Raw genomic sequence first — 21,333 nt, 5'->3', positions numbered from 1 at the left:
TTGTTCTCACAAGTGAATCAGCACATTTGAAATGGTAATAGCAGAATGACAGACATGCATATCATCCATGTCACCTTGTCAAGTCAGTTAAGAACCCTCTGCTGAAGATGTGTGTACCAATACATAGGAGTGAGTGGAAGAAGAGTGTGACGCAGAGTGATCAGTAGTGGGGAATGCGGATTAAATAAACATGTTTTACTAGTGAGAGACAGTAGCCTGGAGTGAGACGTGAGGGGTCTGTTTCCTTTCCTGTACAGCTCACAATTTTGGCGCCAGAGATAGTGGGATTTGTCCCTGGAGCCGTACTTCCTGTTCGGCTCTCCGCTTTTCATTATGGACAACAGGCGTTTGAGTCTCTGCCTAACCAAACATTACTCATTCACACACTAATGGGACTTCACAGATGAACACACACTGGATGACAAGGGTGGGAAGATGGCCACGTTCAAAACCGTCCATGCAGTTCAGAAGCGCTCCACAACTGACTGGGTCTGTGCATAATAAAAGTGAACCTTAGGTAATATGTCACATGATTGTAAATGTATATTGCAATATTTTGTATGCATTTTACCATATGGGAAGGTGTTATACCGCATTAATGTGCTCAGAGCTTATTAAATAATAGGGAGAAGGTTCTTTACTTTTGTGGAGCTTTTATCATATGCCAACTTTGTCAAGGGAAGAGTAACATATCCAGGAGGTTAGGATATTACTCCACCAATAAATGCTGAGATTCTTGAAGGGAAATGATTGCTTTTGCCCATAGTGAGAGTATATTTTCTAAATTTGAATTCGGCGGGAGAAGAACCAATGGAATAAGAATAAAAATGCACTGAGTAAGAACTTGTTGAATACTCTGTTCCCCCAGTATCCTGAATTCCAAACATCCACCCAGTTCTTACTGCAGCGAGGAACATCCCAAACATTCCGGGTGATCTCCCATGGTGCCTCTGTGTAAACATGACTGCCCTCAGAGTGTCCAGGCATGTGTAACAGGAATGGATGGACCAGGGCTTACCTCCAATCAGATCTTCCCTCATGTTTTTCAAGGCAATATGTGCATCTTTTGCTTCTGTAGTGTGTGTGGAAAGGTATTAGCATCCAAACTAGTTACAACCACCCTACACCTGTTGTCACCATCAATACATTAGTTTACTTGAGAGACAAGTAACGCTCAAACAAACAAAAAGAAAAGGTTTTTTTCATAATTTTAGAGATATTTTTGAAAGAGACATTTTTAGACAAATACAAAGGATGGATGTCTACGGACCTTAATTTTAATTTCGAATTAGCTTTGCGTGCTGTTCGACCTATCAGGGCTTATTTTCCCGATAATGACCTGTGTTCTAGCCTACATTATCCCTTACATATATTTCTTTGAGGGGCAGTGATGCTTAAAGACTCAATAAACATTTTTTTCTTTTTTTTTCTCAAGGATTTTGTAACTTTTTAAAACTCAGCTATAACTATACAAAACTATAGCTCCTCATGATGAAACTGACTGCGCCTCAGAGAATAAATAATAATAATAATTATAATAATATTATTAATAATAATAATAATAATAATAATAATAAATGCTTCACATAGATGAAATTGAGGAACCATGTCACCATTAACTATTGAGGAATGCCTGTTTGAGTTACGGAGATCCTTGATGGTGGACTTGCTAGGTAAATCACAAGCAGAGGCCAACAGACACAGGCAGTGGACATCATACCAAAACAACTCTGTCATTTTTGTGCCAGGAGTCCCATGAAGTCTTGTGTTACAGCAATTAGACAAAGAGGCGGATTCATGGGGACCTGACCAGATCAGGCCTGGGTAATACAGATCATATTTGCAATAGGTCAGATTGGAGAGGTTTGTTTGTTCTTTTAACGGCAAATGTTCCCCCCAGGATGCTGCGCTCGTCTAATGAGTGTCGTTTAGCACTGCCGTCTGTGCAAGTACGGCAATCTAGACTATTCTCATTCGTAGTACCACGTTGGTTGAACGAGCTGCCTAGCACTAGAGCAGGGGAGTCTCTCTCTACCTTTAAGAAGCTCATGAAGACCCAACTCTTCCGAGAGCACTTCCCTTCCTAACTTGCACTTCTACTAGTACTTAACTTGCACTTACAGTAGCTACATTCCTGCATTTCTTTTTCTATTTCTTATGTTAAATAGTATTTATTGTTACACTAGGTATCTATTGCTCGTAGCTTGACTGTTCTCTACGTCTAAAAAGCCTCTGCTAAATGTAGATGAATGTAAATGTAATGATTCATTCTTTTGATACAATCAATATTTTTTTCATCAAACCTTATTAGATCACCAATGAAGAAAACTGTTAGAAGAGTTGTGCAGAGTTGTAACTGGTATGGGAGGTTTGAGATTCAGCTCAACGTTGAAAACAGCAATAAAAAAACAAACATCTATGTAGTGGACCTCTGTGAAAATGAAATGCATTTTAACATAATCTTTTACAACCATGTTCTTGTGAGTGGTTCGCAGATGCAGACACACACACCAAACAAAGGCAAAGCCTGAGGTATGGGCGACAGTGGTTCAGGAGGTAGAGAATCGTAAAGTAATCAGAAGGTTGCTAGTTCGATTCCCACTATCGAAGCGTCCTTGAGCAAGGCACTAAACCCTTAATTGCTCCTGTCAGTGTAGATGTAAAATGTACAGTACTGTGCAAAAGTTTTAGGCAGGTGTGAAAAAATGCTATGAACTAAGAATGCTTTGAAAAATGTAAACAATAAATGTTTATTTTTTATCCATTTACATGGTAAGACTGAGCACAGCAACAAGACACAACGTAGTTATACTGCATCAGCAGGGTCTCTCCCAGACAAAGATTTCAAAGCAGACAGGGGTTTCAAAATGTGCAGTTCAAGCTCTTTTGAAGAAGACGTTGAGGATCGTAGACGCAGTGGTCAGCCAAGGAAACTTAATGCAGCTGATGAAAAACCCATCAAGCTTATTTACCTTCGAAATCGGAAGATTTCAAGCAGTGGCATCAGCTCAGAACTGGCAGAAACCAGTGGTACCCAGGTACAGACATTTACTGTCCGGGGAAGTCTGGCCAGAAGTGGTCTTCATGGAAGAGTTGCAGCCAAAAAGCTCTACCCCGACAAGGAAACAAGGCCAAGTGACTGAACTAAGCACGAAAACATAGAAACTGGGGTGCAGAAACATGGCAGAAGGTGCTCTGGACTGATGAGTCAAAATTAGAAATATTTGGCTGCAGAAGAAGGCAGTTTGTTCGCCGAAGGGCTGGAGAGAGGTACAATAATGAGAGTCTGCAGGCAACAGTGAAGCATGGTAGAGGTTCCTTTCCAGTTTGGGGCTGCATTTCTGCAAGTGGAGTTGGAAATTTGGTCAGGATGAATGGAGTCTTCAATGCTGAGAAATACAGGCAGATACTAATCCATCATGCAATACCATCAGGGAGGCGTATGATTGGCACCAAATGTATTCTGCAGCAGGAACATAACCCCAAACATACAGCCAATGTCATTAACAACTATCTTCAGCTTATAGAAGAACAGAAAGTCCTGCAAGTGATGGTATGACCCCCACAGAGCCCTGATCTCTACATCATCGAGTCTGTCTGGGTTTACATGAAGAGACAGAAGAATTTTAGGAAGCCTACATCCACAGAAGATCTGTGGTTAGTTCTCCAAGATGTTTGGAACAATTTACCAGCCGAGTTCCTTCAAAAACTGTGCGCAAGTGTATCTGGAAAATTGATGCTATTTTGAAGGCAAAGGGTGGTCACACCAAATTTTGATTTAATTTAGAATTTTCTTCTGTTCCTTCACTGCATTTTGTTAATTTATGAAGAATTGATGAAAATAAACTGTTAACACTTACATTTTTGAAAGCATTCTTAGTTTACAGCATTTTTTCACACCTGCCTAAAACTTTTGCACAGTACTGTATATACAAACTTGTAAGTCTCTTTGAATAAAAGCGTCTGCTAAATGTACATTTATTTTTGAGTTTCAGGCCTTGGCTCCCTCACGCAGCCAACCCGGCCTCAGGAAGACATATAACTGTACTGCTTTTAAACATTACTTCCACATGAATTAACCCTTTTAGACTGTGCTACCATCCATTCAAGAGACAATATGAGTCCCTGCGACACCCCCTCACATCAGTGCCCAAACACAACACCCCTGCAGTGTTCATATATAGTTACATAAGTGCTTCAAAGAGCTTCCATTAGAGAGAGGTTGATATGATCATGTAACTCTCCTCCATCATACAGGACTAGCCAACACTGCCCCTGATTTTATAATGAAATATACAAGCAACAATATGGAGCAACAATATGGACCCTGATACTGAATTACACACCGTCAGGCCAGATACATAGAAAGATGGACTAAAAGAAATGGACATCAGCATCCTCAGTTTTGCTTAACAAAATCATAGCGACAGAATTCAATTTTGAAGAAAACTTTATTCACAGTTTAAAAACAGTACGGCGCACAGTATTATTCCGTCTACACCAGGGGTGTCAAACATACGGCCCGCGGGCCGGATCAGGCCGTCGGATGACTTTGCTTTAGTGTGAAAAGAAAGACATAAATTGCAAAAAAGTCGCTGCAATACCTAATCAGTCCACTGGGGGCCGCACTGTTAAACTAACATTACACTGAGAACCATAACTAACAGTAAATGAAGCTGCGGGCCGGATCAGGCCCACCAGGGTGTCCAGCTCGGCCCGTCGGATGACTTTGCTTTAGTGTGAAAAGAAAGACATAAATTGCAAAAAAAAAGTCGCTGCAATACCTAATCAGTCCACTGGGGGCCGCACTGTTAAACTAACATTACACATATCTAACAGTAAATGAAGCTGCTTGCAGCTAGCAGCTAGCTAGCGAACTTTGCTATCTAGCTAACTATCTAGTTGAGAGAACATCCCTGAACAGTTATGGTACATGTCAATTAGTATTATTACCACTACTAGTATATAACTAGTCTCTCCAACAAATGTGTTAATATGAAATAAAATGTTAATATTACCGTCAAAATGTTAATGTTAATGTAGATTGTCACCACCCTAGCTATATGCTAGATGGATACCTCCCCAGATTTTCTCGCCAGAGACGGAATAAAGACTAAACATAAAGAATCTTTGAAGGTAATTAGCTAGTTTGAAATATTATATACAGATCTTACCCAGCGGTGAAAGAACATGACTAGTATGCAAGGGGGAGCTGGTTGTATCAAATGAAGAGGTCGTAGGGTTTCTAATGTTTTTGATTGAGACCTATGCTTTTGCATCGATTATTGATGTGTCCACTTCGTTGTTTATCTTAATGTTTTGGATCCTTCCACTGCATATTGCAGTCTCATTTGCAATATGAAATTGCACTTGTTTCTGTCAAGGGTTGTGAATCAGAATGTCTGTTAAGAATATGGAAGTTTATGAGTACCAACGTTTTTAAACGGTCCAGTAATGGCTTTAAAAACAGCGTAAATGCGATGTCTGCTCCTCTGCAGACGCCAAACGCGTCGCAAGGCGAGGGAATATGCGGAGGAGAGCCATAAACAGTGGGCTGATGTCTTTATGTTTGTGATATATTAGAAAGACCTTAAAATAGGGTTTATCATCCAAAAACCTTCACCAATGATTTAAACATAGAGAAATATTGTCATTATATGCGTTATTATGCTTTTTGATGATTTTACTGGTCCGGCCCACTTGAGATCAAAGTGGGCAGTATGTGGCCTCTTAACTGAAACGAGTTTGACACCCCTGGTCTACACGGTGCTGCAAGTGCTATCCTTATGATGAGTTTGACAATGTAAGTCGTGAATGCTTATCATGACAGTGTGAGGACTTAAGTATTGAAGATCTATTGAAGAAGTCTTATATTATAATTTGAATGTGATAAACTATGGCTTGTTATTGTTATGTATGTGGTGAGAAAATAATGTTTATATGTCAAGTATCATTAAAATGATCTCATGCATAGAGACATCTCCATGTTAAAGCATTAGACAGAACAAACATCTTTCACAGGAGTAGGACTTTCACTTTTCCTTCAAAACACTTGTCAAGAACCTCTTCTCTGTTAAAACACATCTTAACAACTTCATTCCTCGCCAACATGCACATTCCAACTCAAACATACAAAAAACACGGAACGTCATCCATCAAGCTTCATATTCATTGTCAGGTGCACTCCTTCACATTAGTTATGTCAATTATCAAGTTTCTCCTTTTTTTCGTTTAGTTTATGGTGACAATGTTACTTTTTAAATGTCAGCATTAAGTGCTACAGGTGTGTGTGTTACCTGAACACATGTTTTAAATACAAACACTGACCACATAGCTGACACACCACCTTCTTATCAGTTGAGCTGGTCGAAGATATAAAAACATGAAAAGATTAAAAAGTAGGAGTTAGACAAAGTGGTCCTGTAGAAAATTCCAGGTAGGGTTATCATCCCTGCCAGTTCGGGGTATTTCTTTCACAGAACCTTGCAGCAGGTCTGAGTTCTGAGAACGCCCCATGGTCTGGTAGGCATGGTGAGGTGTCCTCTAGTGGCCTTTAGGTGGCGCTGTCTCAGGCAACAGGCTACTTCAGGTGGACCCTTTCAGCCATCTGCCGGGCGCTGTAGCAGGACATGCCTAATCCCAGCGTGGCCATCGTCATAGCGATGTGGTTGACAGGGCGAATCTGTGGCTGCATCTGCAGTTCACCAGAGACTTGCCGCTGAGGTGAGAGACACACACACACACACACACACACACACACACACACATACAGACACACACACCACATGTCAACAAATGAGTGATTACACGACACACAAAAACAAAAACGTTTTTTTTATGAAGACCCAGGGATATCTAAAATTCACAGAAGTCAAAGCTACTTCTTCAGGTCAGTCACAGGGGAAATTCATATAAGCAGGCATCTTTATATAATCAAGACTAGCCATGAAATGTTAATGCTCAGAGATGGGGAGTACAGGCGTGACACGTGTCCTGCACCACTCTGCTGCCTATGCGCTCATTCTCATCTTAAAGGGGCACAAAGGTTTGACATGTTGACATATGTACAACATAGACATGTAGTCTTCCCCTGTGATGATCAGAGTAGCATACAAAACAAACCTAATTTGAACAGAATTTACAGATATAATTGTAGTATTATATAAATGTATTGCAATCTACTGTTCTTCCATCAAGATTAGCTCAATAGTCATCTAATTAATATAATCTGGCTGTACCATATCAATACAACAAATGCACACTGCTTTTGAGAAATATAGAGTAAGTAAAATGTCCACAAACCTGCAGGAGACGGCAGTATCCTGGAGTCAGTCTTCCTAGTCTGATGATCATGGTTGCGGTATATCTCACAGATTGACTCCACAGCCGCCCTGCAGGGCACAACAACAACATTTCTTCAATTTAAGTAAAGCATTAGAGCTTCCTGTGCAAGGAAGCACTTTGTGTGCGGTCTCCCAGCAGAGGTGGCGAGCTCATCTCTCTAACGATCTTTAATGAGTTGTAATCTAATACAGACTAATCTACAACATAATCCTGATAATCCCAGAGAAAAGGTTATCGGCTCAGCAAAGCAGGAACTGCTTCCAAAACACTTTTATACTGTCTGTCTGTCCATCCCAAGAATTCAACATGTTGATTATGTCAAGGCTCAAACCTTTCTAAAAATATCATTTAGACCGTGACATATCAATAATAGTGCATTATTTCTAACATGCAGACATGAGCAAACTATGACACTTCACAAATGATGGTCTCTACAAATACATTATCCATCCACAAAAAGCAATGATGCTTCCTCCTTAATCCTGCTGATTCATCCTTATTCATTCATTTTCAACCAAAAGGCAAAAGTGCAGAAAGAGACCATCAGGATCTGACTTTAAGACAGGGCAATCTTTCCCAAATAACAACTTTAAAATCAAATTGACTAACTTTAAGATAATTTTAGTCCTAATAAATAAATCATCTTCTCATAATACTTGCAAAGTAATGATGAATAAAAATGTCATAACTATCGTAAAAATGTTTCAATTAATGAATGTATAATCCCACAGTCTAACTAAAGTAACCAAGACAAGGACAATAGGTTGAGTCAGAGCATACTGGAAAACACCAAATCACTTCAGGAACACACACACACAGAGAGACACACAAAGACTCTATTTAGATTAATCAGAGGCCGGCGGATTTGTACAGAGTATGGTGCCTCATGATTTTCATTTAATAGCCAAAAATAAAGTAACACATGGACGTCTACTCCCTCCATAACGAATGCAAGGAATCTGAAACTTGATCCTGTAAAAGAAACCAAGCTTAATCTGTTTTCTTTCTCAACGGATCAGGATTATAAATACAAAGAAACAGTTTTTCTGTAAAACTTCCAAATCACGTCACCTAAAAAAAAAATATCAGTATTTCTAAGAATCCAATGTTTCCCTGAAACGCTCTGAAAGGTCAAATAAGGACTTCAGCTTCATTCTAAACTAGAAACTCGGCTGAAATCTCCTCACTAACTACTACTCACAGCATCAGGAGGTAGGAAAGTAAACCGTAAAACTGCACAAAAACTCACACATCCAATTAAGTACCACAAAGTGAGGATCTAGCCTTTAAATCTAAACCTGTGAGACTAGAAGCTGGACTCACCTTCCTCCTGCCTGAGGAGGGAAGACTGAAAGCGTCCAGCACGAGCAAGAGACCACTACACTCTGAGGAGAGACAACCTGAAACTCCCTACCCCTAACACTGCCACACTGTGTGTGTGCGCCTCTGTGTGTGTGTGTGTGTGTGTGTGTGTGTGTGTGTGTGCCTGTGTGTGTGCCTGTGAGTGTGTGTGAGTGTGTGTGTGTGTCTGTGTGTGTGTCTGTGCCTGTGCCTGTGCCTGTGCCTGTGTACCTTTCAGCTAGTGGACACAGACACACTTTCACATACACTCACAGAGCTGCACACACAGTCTGTCAGATATGATTTTGTCATCCAGTGAACAGGGACCAGGGAGAGAGCAAGGGAGAGTGTGTGTGCGCACAAGTTTCACTGTATGTGTGCGCCTGTGTGTGTCTGTGTGTGTGTCTGTGTGCGTGTGTGCGCCTGTGTGTGTCTGTGTCTAACTGTGTGTGTGTGTGCGCACAAGTTTCGCTGTGCATTATGGTGCACGCTTGACAGAGCAAGTGTGTTAATACACTGCAGTGTGTTATGCAACTCAACGCCACTCCTTTCATCACTTACTCAACAAAATACCCGCGCCCAATGCCTCACGTCACATGTGTGACATGTATGATGCTGGAACCATATCTAATGCTGTGTCATTGACCTAATTAGACCCACATTGGATGAATGTGGCCTTAGCGACGCAACATGTACTGCGGGCATGCTCTTCACTGGACAATGTTTCTGACTTTGTTTTGGTGTTACGTAAAACCATTTATATTTCAAATGGAGCTTTATGTAATTCTCAGGAAAGTGAGTATGTATCTGGAAAGAGAATTCAGATTATTAAAAGAAGATCTTTAGTTTTCAAGGGTACAGAGAACAGCTGAATTGAACTGGCAGCCACAAAACAACACAACAAAAATGAATTACTGTGGATTATTTCTGTGTTGTGGCTTGGAAGAAAATTGGATAAAAATAACATATTTTTTTGTCAATTATAACGATAAATCACTATAAACACTAAAGATGCCTATTTTACAAAAAATATACATTTATGTAGCATCCGTCATGCCTATGACAGAAGACGGCACTGATCTTCAAAACATAAACAGTAATATTGGAGAAATCACATCATCAAATAACTCAACAGCTCAATTTGAAACAATAACAATTGTAAGAGAATAATTCATAAATAAATAATTTAAATAATAGGAGATAGAAATGCTCTCTCTCCAGTCCGTAGCCTACCTCTGCGGGTCAGTGGGACCTGCAAAATGGCACGTACGGATGTTACGCAATTTGTACCCATTGTTGGGTTGTCTCATCTTGTATTGGCAATTAGACAGTGACTTACAAGATACATTCGTGTGAAAAGGCTTAGGAAACACAGTTTTTTTTTTTTTTAAACGACTTGGTCTACAATTGGCGTGGGACTCTTTAGAATGGATCCCCTTGTAAATATTTTAGAACGCGCGAGGAACCCGTTGGGCAGAAGTAGAGGGGCTGTAAAAGCCATAGACGTCATATAGGTATGATGTCTATGGTAACAGCTATATGATGTCTATGGTAACAGCAATATGATGTCTATGGTAACAGCTACCAGGGTATTTAGGGCTATACGTTTTCTGTCACATGAACTCAACAACCCTAGCGGGTTCACTTGGTGCATGCTACACCGTGCGGAGCCATAGCCGGGGGAGGGGCGGTTAGACGATAGTAATGGGTCCTTCGAATTACTAAAGTAAAACTGAATATTTCAGATAACAAATTATAGCAAAGGCCTAAATCCTTTTTGTTAACATATAGACATAAAGCTGTCATAGTGGAAGTGAGATAAAAGCTACCCAACATGAGGAAATTAGTGATCAAAATTAATTTGCAGATTTAACTATAATAAAACTGGAAAACCTCACCACCACCACCTCACCAACAAAAAAACAAAAACCAGTGTTTGATTAATGCATTTTATGAAGTACAGAACATTTAATTTAAAACACAGAATAATTAGAGTACCCAGTGTTCTACCAGGCAAATCAAGCTTTTGTGAAATACATTTTTAACAATAAATGTCCTGAGTGTTCATGAATATACTACCATACTACTATATATCTACCATACCACTGCATTTCACCAAACCATTTGCAACATTTGCCTTTACAATAGTATGTATGTATTTCATCTTTGCCTGTACAGAATATGCATGTGTTGAATTCACACTCAGTAAGAAATGGTTTATGGTAGAAAAAGAGGTGATCTTTATTGAACAGAGACAGCGTTGAGGTGCTCCAGGTCTTGTGCGGTGGCTTGGGGGAGTTTCCTCAGGGCCCCTCCCTGTATGGGAACCCTGGCGAGGGCTAGATCTGTGCTGGCCAGGGGCCCTCCAGTCAGGTGTGCAGGGGTACTCTCTACTGCCATCACCCGGCCACAGAATGCCTACAATACACACACACACACATATATACACACCCGTACACGCACACAAACACACACACAGTTATGTATGCGAGTGCACACATACACCGGCAAAGAGAGAGGGACAGAGAGAAAAAAGGAGGAATACAGATTACTGCCTGAGTTTCAGGGGTAAACAGGCCCACTGAGCCACACTGTGTCACACATAGCCATGCTGTGCCAAAACATAACATTAACATACCGTACTGTATACAAGTAACACTGCAACATAGACCCTCCCACTGACACAAAGACATACAATTACAGCAGTGTATGTCGTGATGACTTGGTAACACCACAGACTGCCAGACAGATAAACGGCGCGTCAATTAATAAATAAATAAATAGATAAAGGCTCTCTGTGTTGGCCATGCAACCATGCAGCAGGTGGCTCACTACTGGCAAGCAGTCATGACTGACATTATGAATGAAAGGTCATCATTGTTTTTACTGGTTGAGTGGGAAATAATGTCTTTATTTTATTGGCTATATCGCAACATCTCAGAGCGAAATCTTCAACAGCTGTAATCTGTACTCACTGTGGTCTGCAGCCCAGGGATATGGGTGTGGTGGTAAACGGCACCACTGTCCCTTCCCTTTGTCTTTAAGCGTGATGACTCAATGGACTTCTCCTGATGCTTCTTGCACTCCTGACAGAATGACAGCAACCACACAGATTTACACAATAATCCCAATTTTTATTTTATTTTTGGTAACACTGACACACTTGTATACCATTTTTCCAATGTCATTATTGCCACAATCATCAGTAGACCTCCATAATCACAACAATGAATAATTCAGACTTAAGTGGGTCAATCAGTCTCTCAATAGTATGATAGCAGCCTCTTGTATAAGAGCACATCTTTTCATCTTTTTCAAATCATGCATTAACTGAATGTTACTGGACATACATGGAGTACTTTTAAAATCTTGTTAATCTTTTTTGAAAATCTACCTTTAAAATCACAAAAAGCACATATTATGCATAAACTGAATGTTACTGGACTGGAGTACCTTTAAAATCTTGTAGTCTGATGTCTTTGCCACAAAGTGCTCCCAAGACTTGGCTGTAAGTTCCTGCTGTTTGTGATTTGATCTTATCTGTTATATGAAACAAAGCATAACCTTTTAAAAATGAAAGCCCTATTGTAATGTTAAGATGAAGACCTAAACAAAACTCTTAACAAGGAATGAGATGTGATGCGTCTTCATTGAATGAACAAAGAAGAATCTTAAAAGCAGAGAAGTTCAATTGCTTCTTACTTACGTTATACACTTGATGGAGAAACTGACAAGCACAAGCTGTCATATCTAATACTGCACTGTGCCTTTATGAAGTTATCAAGAACAATATAGTCAACAATCAAAACAACAGTGTATGTACAGGCCAGACTTGAAGGCATCGAGACCAGTGGGGACTCAGAGGGGTCCTCACCATCATCCTCTCCTCACCTCTGCGTACGTCTCCTTCTCCTTCCGAGCGTCTTCCTCCCCCTGTCTCTGCAGGATGGCAGTCTGCTGCTCTGCCACTCTCTTTGCTGTGTCCTCCGTTGCCTGGGAGATGGTCTCCAAGGCCTCTTCGTCTGGGGTAACTGGCCGCACACCCTCAAGTGCCAGCTCGCGTGAGATCTCCTCCCAGACCTCGCCCGTCTACAAACCCGGTCATGGACACGTGTACACACACACGCACACACACACACACACACACACACACACACACACACACACACACACACACATAAAAATACACAAGCACAAAACACAGGAGTAATAAATACACTGGATTTAGCTGGGATATCAGCATCAGTATTGAAGAGATCTATGGAACTCCTCCCATACCATGCCCATCTACTTACACACATCTACTCATACAGTACCAGTGTGGTTAGCACGTCATTTCCTATTTATCTCTGGAAAATCTGTGTGTCTTTACATGTGTTTGTAACCCCCCCTATTTTTACTTCTGTTAGGCACATTGAGTTACCTCCTGGTATGAAATGCGCCATACAAATAAAGTTTGATTTGATTTGATACACAGCCAAGAGAGACCTCTTATCTAATGTACAGCATGAGGGCCTTTACCTTAAAATCCAAATATCTGCTGACAATGCTTAGAGTGATGTAGTCTTCTGTAATCAGACCAGGGAGGTCCTCAAAACCTGAATCATTATACAGAGATAACAGTCAGACACATACACACACAAACACACACACACACACACACACACACACACACACACTCAACAAAACACATTTAGTATTGCTTTGGCAAACAAACCAAAGCAAATCTAAAAAAGTATCGAGTGTTCATGTCATTTTTAAACATATTTTTGATAGATAAGTTAGATGAATATTCACGTAAAAATAGAGGCACCCAGTTTGGAGAAGAGTACGTAGATCTTGCAGCGCTGGTTCTCGGCCACGTCCACCACCGCGGCGCTGGGGGTGTTTGCTGGAGTGGAAACCTGCGCCTGCTCCTCCTGGTGAGTGTGCACCAGGGGCCTGACGGGGTCTGCCGGAGACAAACACGACGCGATTACAGACACACAAACATCCACACAATCAGAATGTAATCCTAGGGCTTAAACTCCGGGTTTGGAATAGATTTCAAGCCCTCCACAGAAGTCAAGTATAAACATCTGGATTTGCTACTCAAGCATTTCACACTATATAAAAACTGTGATGAAGGAGGTCCCTATTCTATGATCTCTGATTTGGTGTACCCCCACGGTTTTTAAGCTGCTCGCCTGTTAAACCTGGATGCACTGTAGTGCTACTGATGGCGGGGGGGGGGAGACATGGTATTGTGATTTTTTTAGCCTGTGGGTAGAAGTATGTAGTGGTGGGATACAATAGTACTGCACATCTCAGTACACATTCACTGCCTCCCCTGTGTGTCTGAAAGACTTGCATGAGCTTCTCTCTCACACATGTGACACCTCTATGCGTCTTGTTCTAAGCACACCTGTGATTTGGCCGTGCTGATCGCGCTGCACCCCCAGCACCTCCTCCTCCTGCCTCCAGAGCTGAAGCAGCATGTGGGGGGCGCTCACGCCTCCTGGGCCCCGCCAGCCATGCACGTGGGACAGCGCTTTGGGGTTGTCACATAGCTCCAGCAAAGCCCCCATCACCACGCCGTGCATAGTCATCGCGCTGGACTTAAGGTGAAAATAAAGTCATTATGCAAAGAAACATGGACACAGTAAGGTTTTTGGTAACATATTTCAAAATATGTAATATAATAATTTGTAAGTATTTCCAAATATCCACCTGTGTAAAAACAAATGTGAGCCAATCCACAAATCGAACTGTTAACTCATTAATGGAATGTTATACAATTTGAATTACACAGTATGTTTGTTATTTAACAGAATCATTTCACTTACATGAATGAGATCAAAAAGAAGGAAAACCCCTTCTTTCTCCAGAAACACGTCCTCATTGGTAAAACACCCAACGATACAGGACCTGTATTTATTGAAAGATGGAAAGATAAATATAAAGTAGAATATAAAGTATCAATAAAAGTATAAATATATATAAATTAAACATAAAAAGTAGAATATTAAGTATAAATATAAAGTATAAATATATATCAAGTATAAATGGGTATTTCTTAGATTAAGGGCCAAATTAGGTTGCTGAAATTTAGAAAATTTTAATTCCAAATTTGACTAATTGGTATACATTAAACTATCAGTCCTTTAGTCAGAAGCAACGTTATGAGCAGGGTTGAGACCAAAAGATAAGGGAATTTCAGATTTTTTGCCATTTTCTTAACTAAATGTCAAGTAAATGTGTCATTACCATCACATCATTGAATATAGTCAAGTAGACAAGTAAATGCCATATGTCTCAACTTTTTTTATACAGTTATGATTTAGATTGTCCAACATTGTCCAAAATATATAATTGTTGGATGTTTTGTAATTAATACATAATTTATTGGCAAAAATATGTATGGTGATGGTGATGACATTACAGTTCTGGTAATGACAGTTTGTGTTGCGGTGATGACAAATCACTTCGTAACCTATAGCAACAAGCTGTAATGTGCTGGTAATGACTGTGCTGGTAATGACATTTTTGCCAAAAAACTAGCCTTACTAGCAAAGAGGATGGCTAAGCAAGTGTAGCTAACTTTCTATGTGTAATGTACACCATTTTAACTATTAAAATCATAAAAAATAATAAAAAAAAAATCAAAAATACAGAAATACAAAACATGTGGTAATGACGCATAATAAGTGCGCATGACCCACACAAAGAATAAAGACTAGATTTACTTAATGTTCTGGACATCAAGGCATCAGTCTTGCAGCTTGAAATACATGTGCTCCACTATGATATTAAGTTACCATGGCCACCAAATAAACTTTTGATGAAAAAACTGTAGGAAAGTGCCTTTATGCAGAGTGTGATGGTAATGACGGCTAAACCATGGGACAGGTAGAAATAAACCAAAATAAAGAACAAAATGCATATATATGCTTAATCTGTGCATGTAGTTTATTAGTTCAAGTAACATTAAAGTCATTATGCATATTTTTATTATTAATTTGTGATAAATAATGCTTGAGATATGGCACGACATGTGAAAACTATGGTGGCGGACAACATCAAAACACAGATATTGTACCACTAAACACCAATAAAATGTGTGAAAATCATTAGTAAGAGCAACCATAAAAAAAAGTCTAGGCTTGTTTTTGTCTATACTAATTAATGGATCTAAAATGTATTAGATTTAATTCATTTTTAATATAATTACACCCTGTGGACTGAAATAGGCCCCAATTCTAAGAAATACCCAAATATAGAGTAAATATAAAGTTAAATATAAAGTAGCCAAATGTAGCTGTTGACCCAGCAGAATCTGTCTACTCACCAAACACAGTCCACAGTAGAGAGGATGAGCCTGCTGTGGCCCATGCCACTGTAAAACTTGGCTGGGTTCATCTTCAGAAAACGGATAGTCATGTCCACTCCTTCAATGCCAAAGAGCTCCTGTGGCATAAAGACGTCTACAGTTTCTACTTTTCTCTTTGGATAACTGGGTCATTGGATAATATTCATTATTGAACAAAATATCTGCTAGAACTGGTATGTAGAGTTACCGCAAACAAAATGGAAAGGATCTTTTCATTCTAGTCATGCTTGTCCCATTGTGCTCGTACAATTATGACTACAAAGAAGATGAAGGCTTTTCCAGACACATTTAAATGGAGACATATTTAATAATCTGATTTCACCTTAGAGCTGCAAATGAAACTGTATTTCATAACTATTCCTTTGCTTAGCATGAAACCGAATTAAGGTCTGGCACACAGGACTTTACAGGATGTAAACTCATGAATGCACTCTATGCAAATAATCAAACAAAGAATCATATTTCATCAAAGAATAACAATTCATTTTTGAGAAAGATGAACACTAGCCCCAGCCAGAGGCACAGTAACCTTTCTGTGTAGGTCACTCTCACAGAGTGTAGACAGGATGAGCTGGAGGTCAACCTTGATCTCCAGGGTAACCGCATCCTCATCATCAGGACCACCCAGCTGCATCAGCAGCCCTGCGGGTGAGAAAATGAGTGTGTGGATGGGGACATGCAATAGCTACAGTAATGTCTCCATGTTGGTGCAACTGGTTGTTGAAGTACAGTATCTGCCAATAGAGAACCTTTTTAAACTCTTTTAATTGTTGCATTTATCTTTGCCTAACTGTCACATCTTTAAGATTTCCTCTATCAACAAACTTTCAAGTTTTTTTTGTTTAATTCACTTGGAAGATTGTACACAGTTCGACAAAATTGGACACAATTCGACCCAGTGCGCAGTGAGCATTGAGCAGTATGCATCTTACCTAATAATAGGCTTATTGCTCCTTGGTCACAGAGGTCCTGGTTAACAGTTGGGTTGGCAAGCGACACCATGGATCTCAGGAGACGCACACTATAGCGCAGCTGAGCCTTCTTGCTGCCCCTTCCTCCAGTACCATGGAAACTGTGGCCCTGGCTGGAGTAAGCATCTGAGAGACAGAAAGCAGCAGAGGAAACAGCAATTATTTGTTGGTGTTGGTGTTATTTGTGTCAGCATTAAAAATCATATCCTGAGCACAGCTGGTTTCTTCCAGACAGATTAGAGCTAGCTAGCAATCATACGACAAACTGACAGCCAGAACGACTAAAAAGACTAAACGATCGTCGATCTGAACAAGTGGCTGCAAGGTTATGAGAATAATGAATGAACTTGACATTACAGAACACACACACACACACACACACAAACACTTCTACAGACACTACAACCATCTTTTATAATTGGGCTCTGTCACCTTGTTGAACACACCACTCCAGCAGCATAAGTAAGCAGGTGTTGGCCTGGCAGGTCATGTACTCCTCCAGCATCAGTGGAGCCACGGTGGCCAGTGTGGCCAAAGCCTGCAGCTGCAGCTCCTCCTGTTGGACCGGAGTCCAACTGCGGCCACTGGACTGAATTGTGTCGGGGGGTTTCACCAAGTGCATCAACGCCAGCATGACTTTACCCTCTCTAAAAAGCTGTTAAAAGAGCAGAGGTTTAAGTACATAAATACACATAGACATAACAACAACCAAAACTAAAAAAACACACAAAAAAACTCTTTAGCATTCAGTCCCAGTGCCACAAGCTTACTTCAGCTAATAAAAAATGTGATTACCCTTATTAAACTGCTATCACACACAAGCACACAATTATCGATCAGAAATTACACACAACTCCCTTGACCATACCACTACACTTTGTTCACCTAGCATCTCATGATGGAAAATGATTTTGAGTATAGGTCATTGTTTGAACTTAGATAACCTCCTACATGCTGAGCTCACCTGCACAGAGGATATATCCTGTGACATCACAACCACCATGTTCAGCAGCAGCTTTTTCATCTCAAAGTCCTCATTGTTGAAGGTCAGTTTGAGGTTACGGGTGAGGGGATTATGGCTCTTCACTTAAAAAAAAAAAAGAATCACCACTTGGAATGTAAAATTACCTATAGCAGCACTATGTTATATGTTTTTTTTAAGAGCAACTACCTTTGGTAACATCTTCAAATTAATTTCAATGGAATATGGCCATGTGATGGACAGATAAACACACCAAGTTTTTTTATGAATGGCAACTGGCCTGTTGGTGGTGTTTGTAAGGTTTCTGCATGCTTTTAAGATAGGTAGCTTGCTAGAACCAAAATATTTCTTTATGTTAAGAGAAGTCCTGCGGGCAAAAAACACTCACATTCTGGAAAGGTAGCTAAAGGGATGAGTTGCCGGGCAAACCCACTCTCCTGGAAAACATAACAACAAGACATGATTACAAGACACGCCCTTGTACAGAATTAGACAAGCAGACGCTGCTTCAATTGTGCAACCCTTACAATGAGTGGTGCTTTGGGATTCTCTGCAATTAGAGTTGTGACGACCAGAAGATCATTTCTTAACTGGTGGTCATAGTTTCTGTAGCCGTGTTGGAGCTGGTTTAGAAAGGCCTCTTTCAGGCACCTGTAAGTAAAATAGGGCAGATTAGTACATAGATTCATCGACCGATAGATGATCATGTGTGTGTGTGTGTACAGATCTACTGACAGACTGGCTTGACTGACTAGATAACTGACTGACTGATACTAACAGGATGCTGTCCATGTTGCTGAGCTGGTCAGTGATCTCCTGGGGGCAGCCCCTCTCCAGTAGGTTCCACAGTATCTCAGAAGAGCGGAACAGCACCTGGCCAGATGGGTCTGGCTCGTTCATGTGGAGGCATATCTTCTGAGCAGCTTGGGCCTTCAGCATCAACTCACAGTTCACCTCTGCAGCAGAATTACCAAAGGAAAGACAGCATAGGTACACAACATAACACACACACACAACATAACACACACACACACACACACACACACACACACGTATACACACACAAACACACACACACACACAAAGGTTAAGGTAATTCCCACAGAAGCTATTTCTAACTTGAGAGGCATCAGGTGTTTCGATGTATATCTGTGCATGGGGTACATATGACTGCAGAAATGTCTCCAGGTTTGTGCAGTGCTCTGTAAACATGCACAGTGTATGTGTGTTTGTATGCCTGTGTGGGAAGGTGTGTGTGTGTGTGTGTGTGTGTGTGTGTGTTTGCGGGTGTCTGTGTGTGTGTGTGTGATGAGGGCAGGTACCAGAGGTGCAGGAGAGGTCCTGCAGAGTATGTAGCAGCTGCAGACGATTGGCCAGCTGGTCCTCCAGCAGGACCAGGGACAGGACCAGCGTCTCCGCCACGCCACTCTGCTCCAGCAGCTGCAGCCTGGAGCTCAAACTCAACGGCTGCAGTCCTGAACCTGTAACACAACAGATCAAAACATCATTGAAAATATCCAGTCAAATATCCAAGTATTGGGAAAGAACTGACCAAATACAACTATACGGCTGTTTAATAAAAGAAAAACGCTTTCCAATTCTCTGATATTATATGATTTTGCAGGGCTCTTCTATTAGCCTACATTTTATGAGGCAGTTCATACAATCCAAACCTGGTGGCTTAGTCGTCGTAGAGTTGCAAAAGGATGAAATGGAGGCACAGATCTGCAGTCTGACATCAGCGTTTGGCACTCTCATCAGGTAACCTGTGACAAGTGAAAGTGTATAACACAAAGCCTTCGCTTCGCGGATGCACCCTTTTAGAGAACAACAAATGTTTCCTTACCAAGTTGAGAGAGTGACTGCTTTGCAATATCTGTGTATTTCACCTCATCTGAAGTCTTCTCTTTCAGGAAAGGTAGTCTAAAAGAGAAACAGATGCCCTAACATACACTACAAAAGCAGGACAGTACTAGACCTATTCTGCACTACTTGACTATGGACATTTTTACATCTTTCATAACTGTCGTACAGAATTAGAAGCCAATTCTTACCCACATATCTTAAGTAACTCATATAATATGGAGGTGTATTCTGGGTGGTCTTTGGACTTCTCTGCGCAGATACCTATGATTTTGAAGATGTTTTCAAGATCCCTCAAAAGCTTCAAATGATCACATTAGGGAAAAAGGACTGAAATGCAAACACAGGAACTTCTTTGATGCACAGCAGTTAGATATTCAATTTTCTGTAAACACAAAAAGGTCTGACAGACTATTGGGACAGCACTCTAGATGGCTGACATTTTCGCTCTCGGATGATGATTAAGCTGATTGTGGAAAAGGATGGTGCTGATGTTGGTGGAGTTATGGGTAATTGGGGTCTTGGGATTTGCAGCTGTCCCATACTGACTCTCTTAGGACCTAATAGAGTTCAAAGAGGTTGAATGTGAATTTCCATCATCAAACACCAACATAAAAAGCATTTTAATTAAACATGTCAACCTAACACCTAATATTTGATATGCTCTGTGCAGAGACAAATCCGAGACACAAACACCCAGTCTAATTTTTCAATTAAGGATACAAATCCTTTATGATATGTCTTCACCAACTTCTTCAAAGAGTATAAATGTCTGTCTTTTAAAGATACCTGAAAGAAACCAAATATGTTACTGGGATTGTGGGACAGGGTGAGTTTTAGTCCAAGCTTATACTTTGTATGGGTCGTGCATGAATCAAATACAGCTCAAGTTGTTCAATACAAAATATTTCTTGGGTATTACTCACGGTTAAAGGATCCGTGAGGAGACGTAACACGCGATTCAGGTCAGATGGTTTAACGTTTGTTATCTATGAACGCAAACAACAACGATAAAATAAATATCACAAGGCACACAAAGTAGGTTCTTGTCTAATTATGGGATAGCTTACACTAGTAACTTTACCTCGCCTTTGCCCTTAGCACTGATCGTGTGGTTGACAACAGGAACTCCAGGCTTCCGGGAGTATGTTTTAGATACTCTTGCCATAGCATGAGAACTTTTCGAGATCCGAGTTTCTGATGTAAGCATAATGACAAGTCCGCCGCCCTAGTGAAGACAGTAGATGAGTATGATTTTTTTTAAAGACGAGAATCTAATTTATCAGTAATTGTCGTTCATCTGTGGAAAAATATGGGTTGCCCACGACGTTCTACTCATATGACACGATTTGTCTACATATTTCTAATGTTCATATGGATAGCCCTCTTGGGCCCCGCCTATTTACACACTTAACGATCTCCATGGTTACAACTATCTACTACAGCAAGTGAAACGTTTCATA

At 40.5% G+C, this 21,333-nt stretch overlaps 1 protein-coding gene across 1 annotated transcript; it reads right to left on the bottom strand.

Moving 5' to 3' along the window:
- Nucleotides 1–10,926: 10,926 nt before the first annotated feature.
- On the bottom strand, nt 10,927–21,080 carry cfap69 (cilia and flagella associated protein 69; the record flags this gene model as incomplete). The annotated part of the gene is made up of 23 exons (XM_080859332.1): nt 10,927–11,103; nt 11,661–11,771; nt 12,139–12,225; nt 12,577–12,774; nt 13,207–13,283; nt 13,499–13,636; nt 14,090–14,282; nt 14,511–14,592; nt 16,013–16,131; nt 16,584–16,696; nt 16,987–17,151; nt 17,458–17,680; nt 17,990–18,111; nt 18,396–18,444; nt 18,535–18,658; nt 18,786–18,963; nt 19,330–19,488; nt 19,681–19,773; nt 19,854–19,930; nt 20,062–20,171; nt 20,594–20,659; nt 20,797–20,859; nt 20,955–21,080. 23 exons carry the CDS (start codon nt 21,078–21,080, stop codon nt 10,927–10,929), a joined length of 2,850 nt encoding a protein of 949 aa, XP_080715458.1.
- Nucleotides 21,081–21,333: the final 253 nt, after the last annotated feature.

This window comes from Sprattus sprattus (genome assembly GCF_963457725.1).
Source record: "Sprattus sprattus genome assembly, chromosome: 20".
Classification (NCBI taxonomy): Eukaryota; Metazoa; Chordata; class Actinopteri; order Clupeiformes; family Clupeidae; genus Sprattus; species Sprattus sprattus.
The sequence above is the reverse complement of the archived record's forward strand: the minus strand, read 5'-3'. Positions and strand labels throughout refer to the sequence as shown.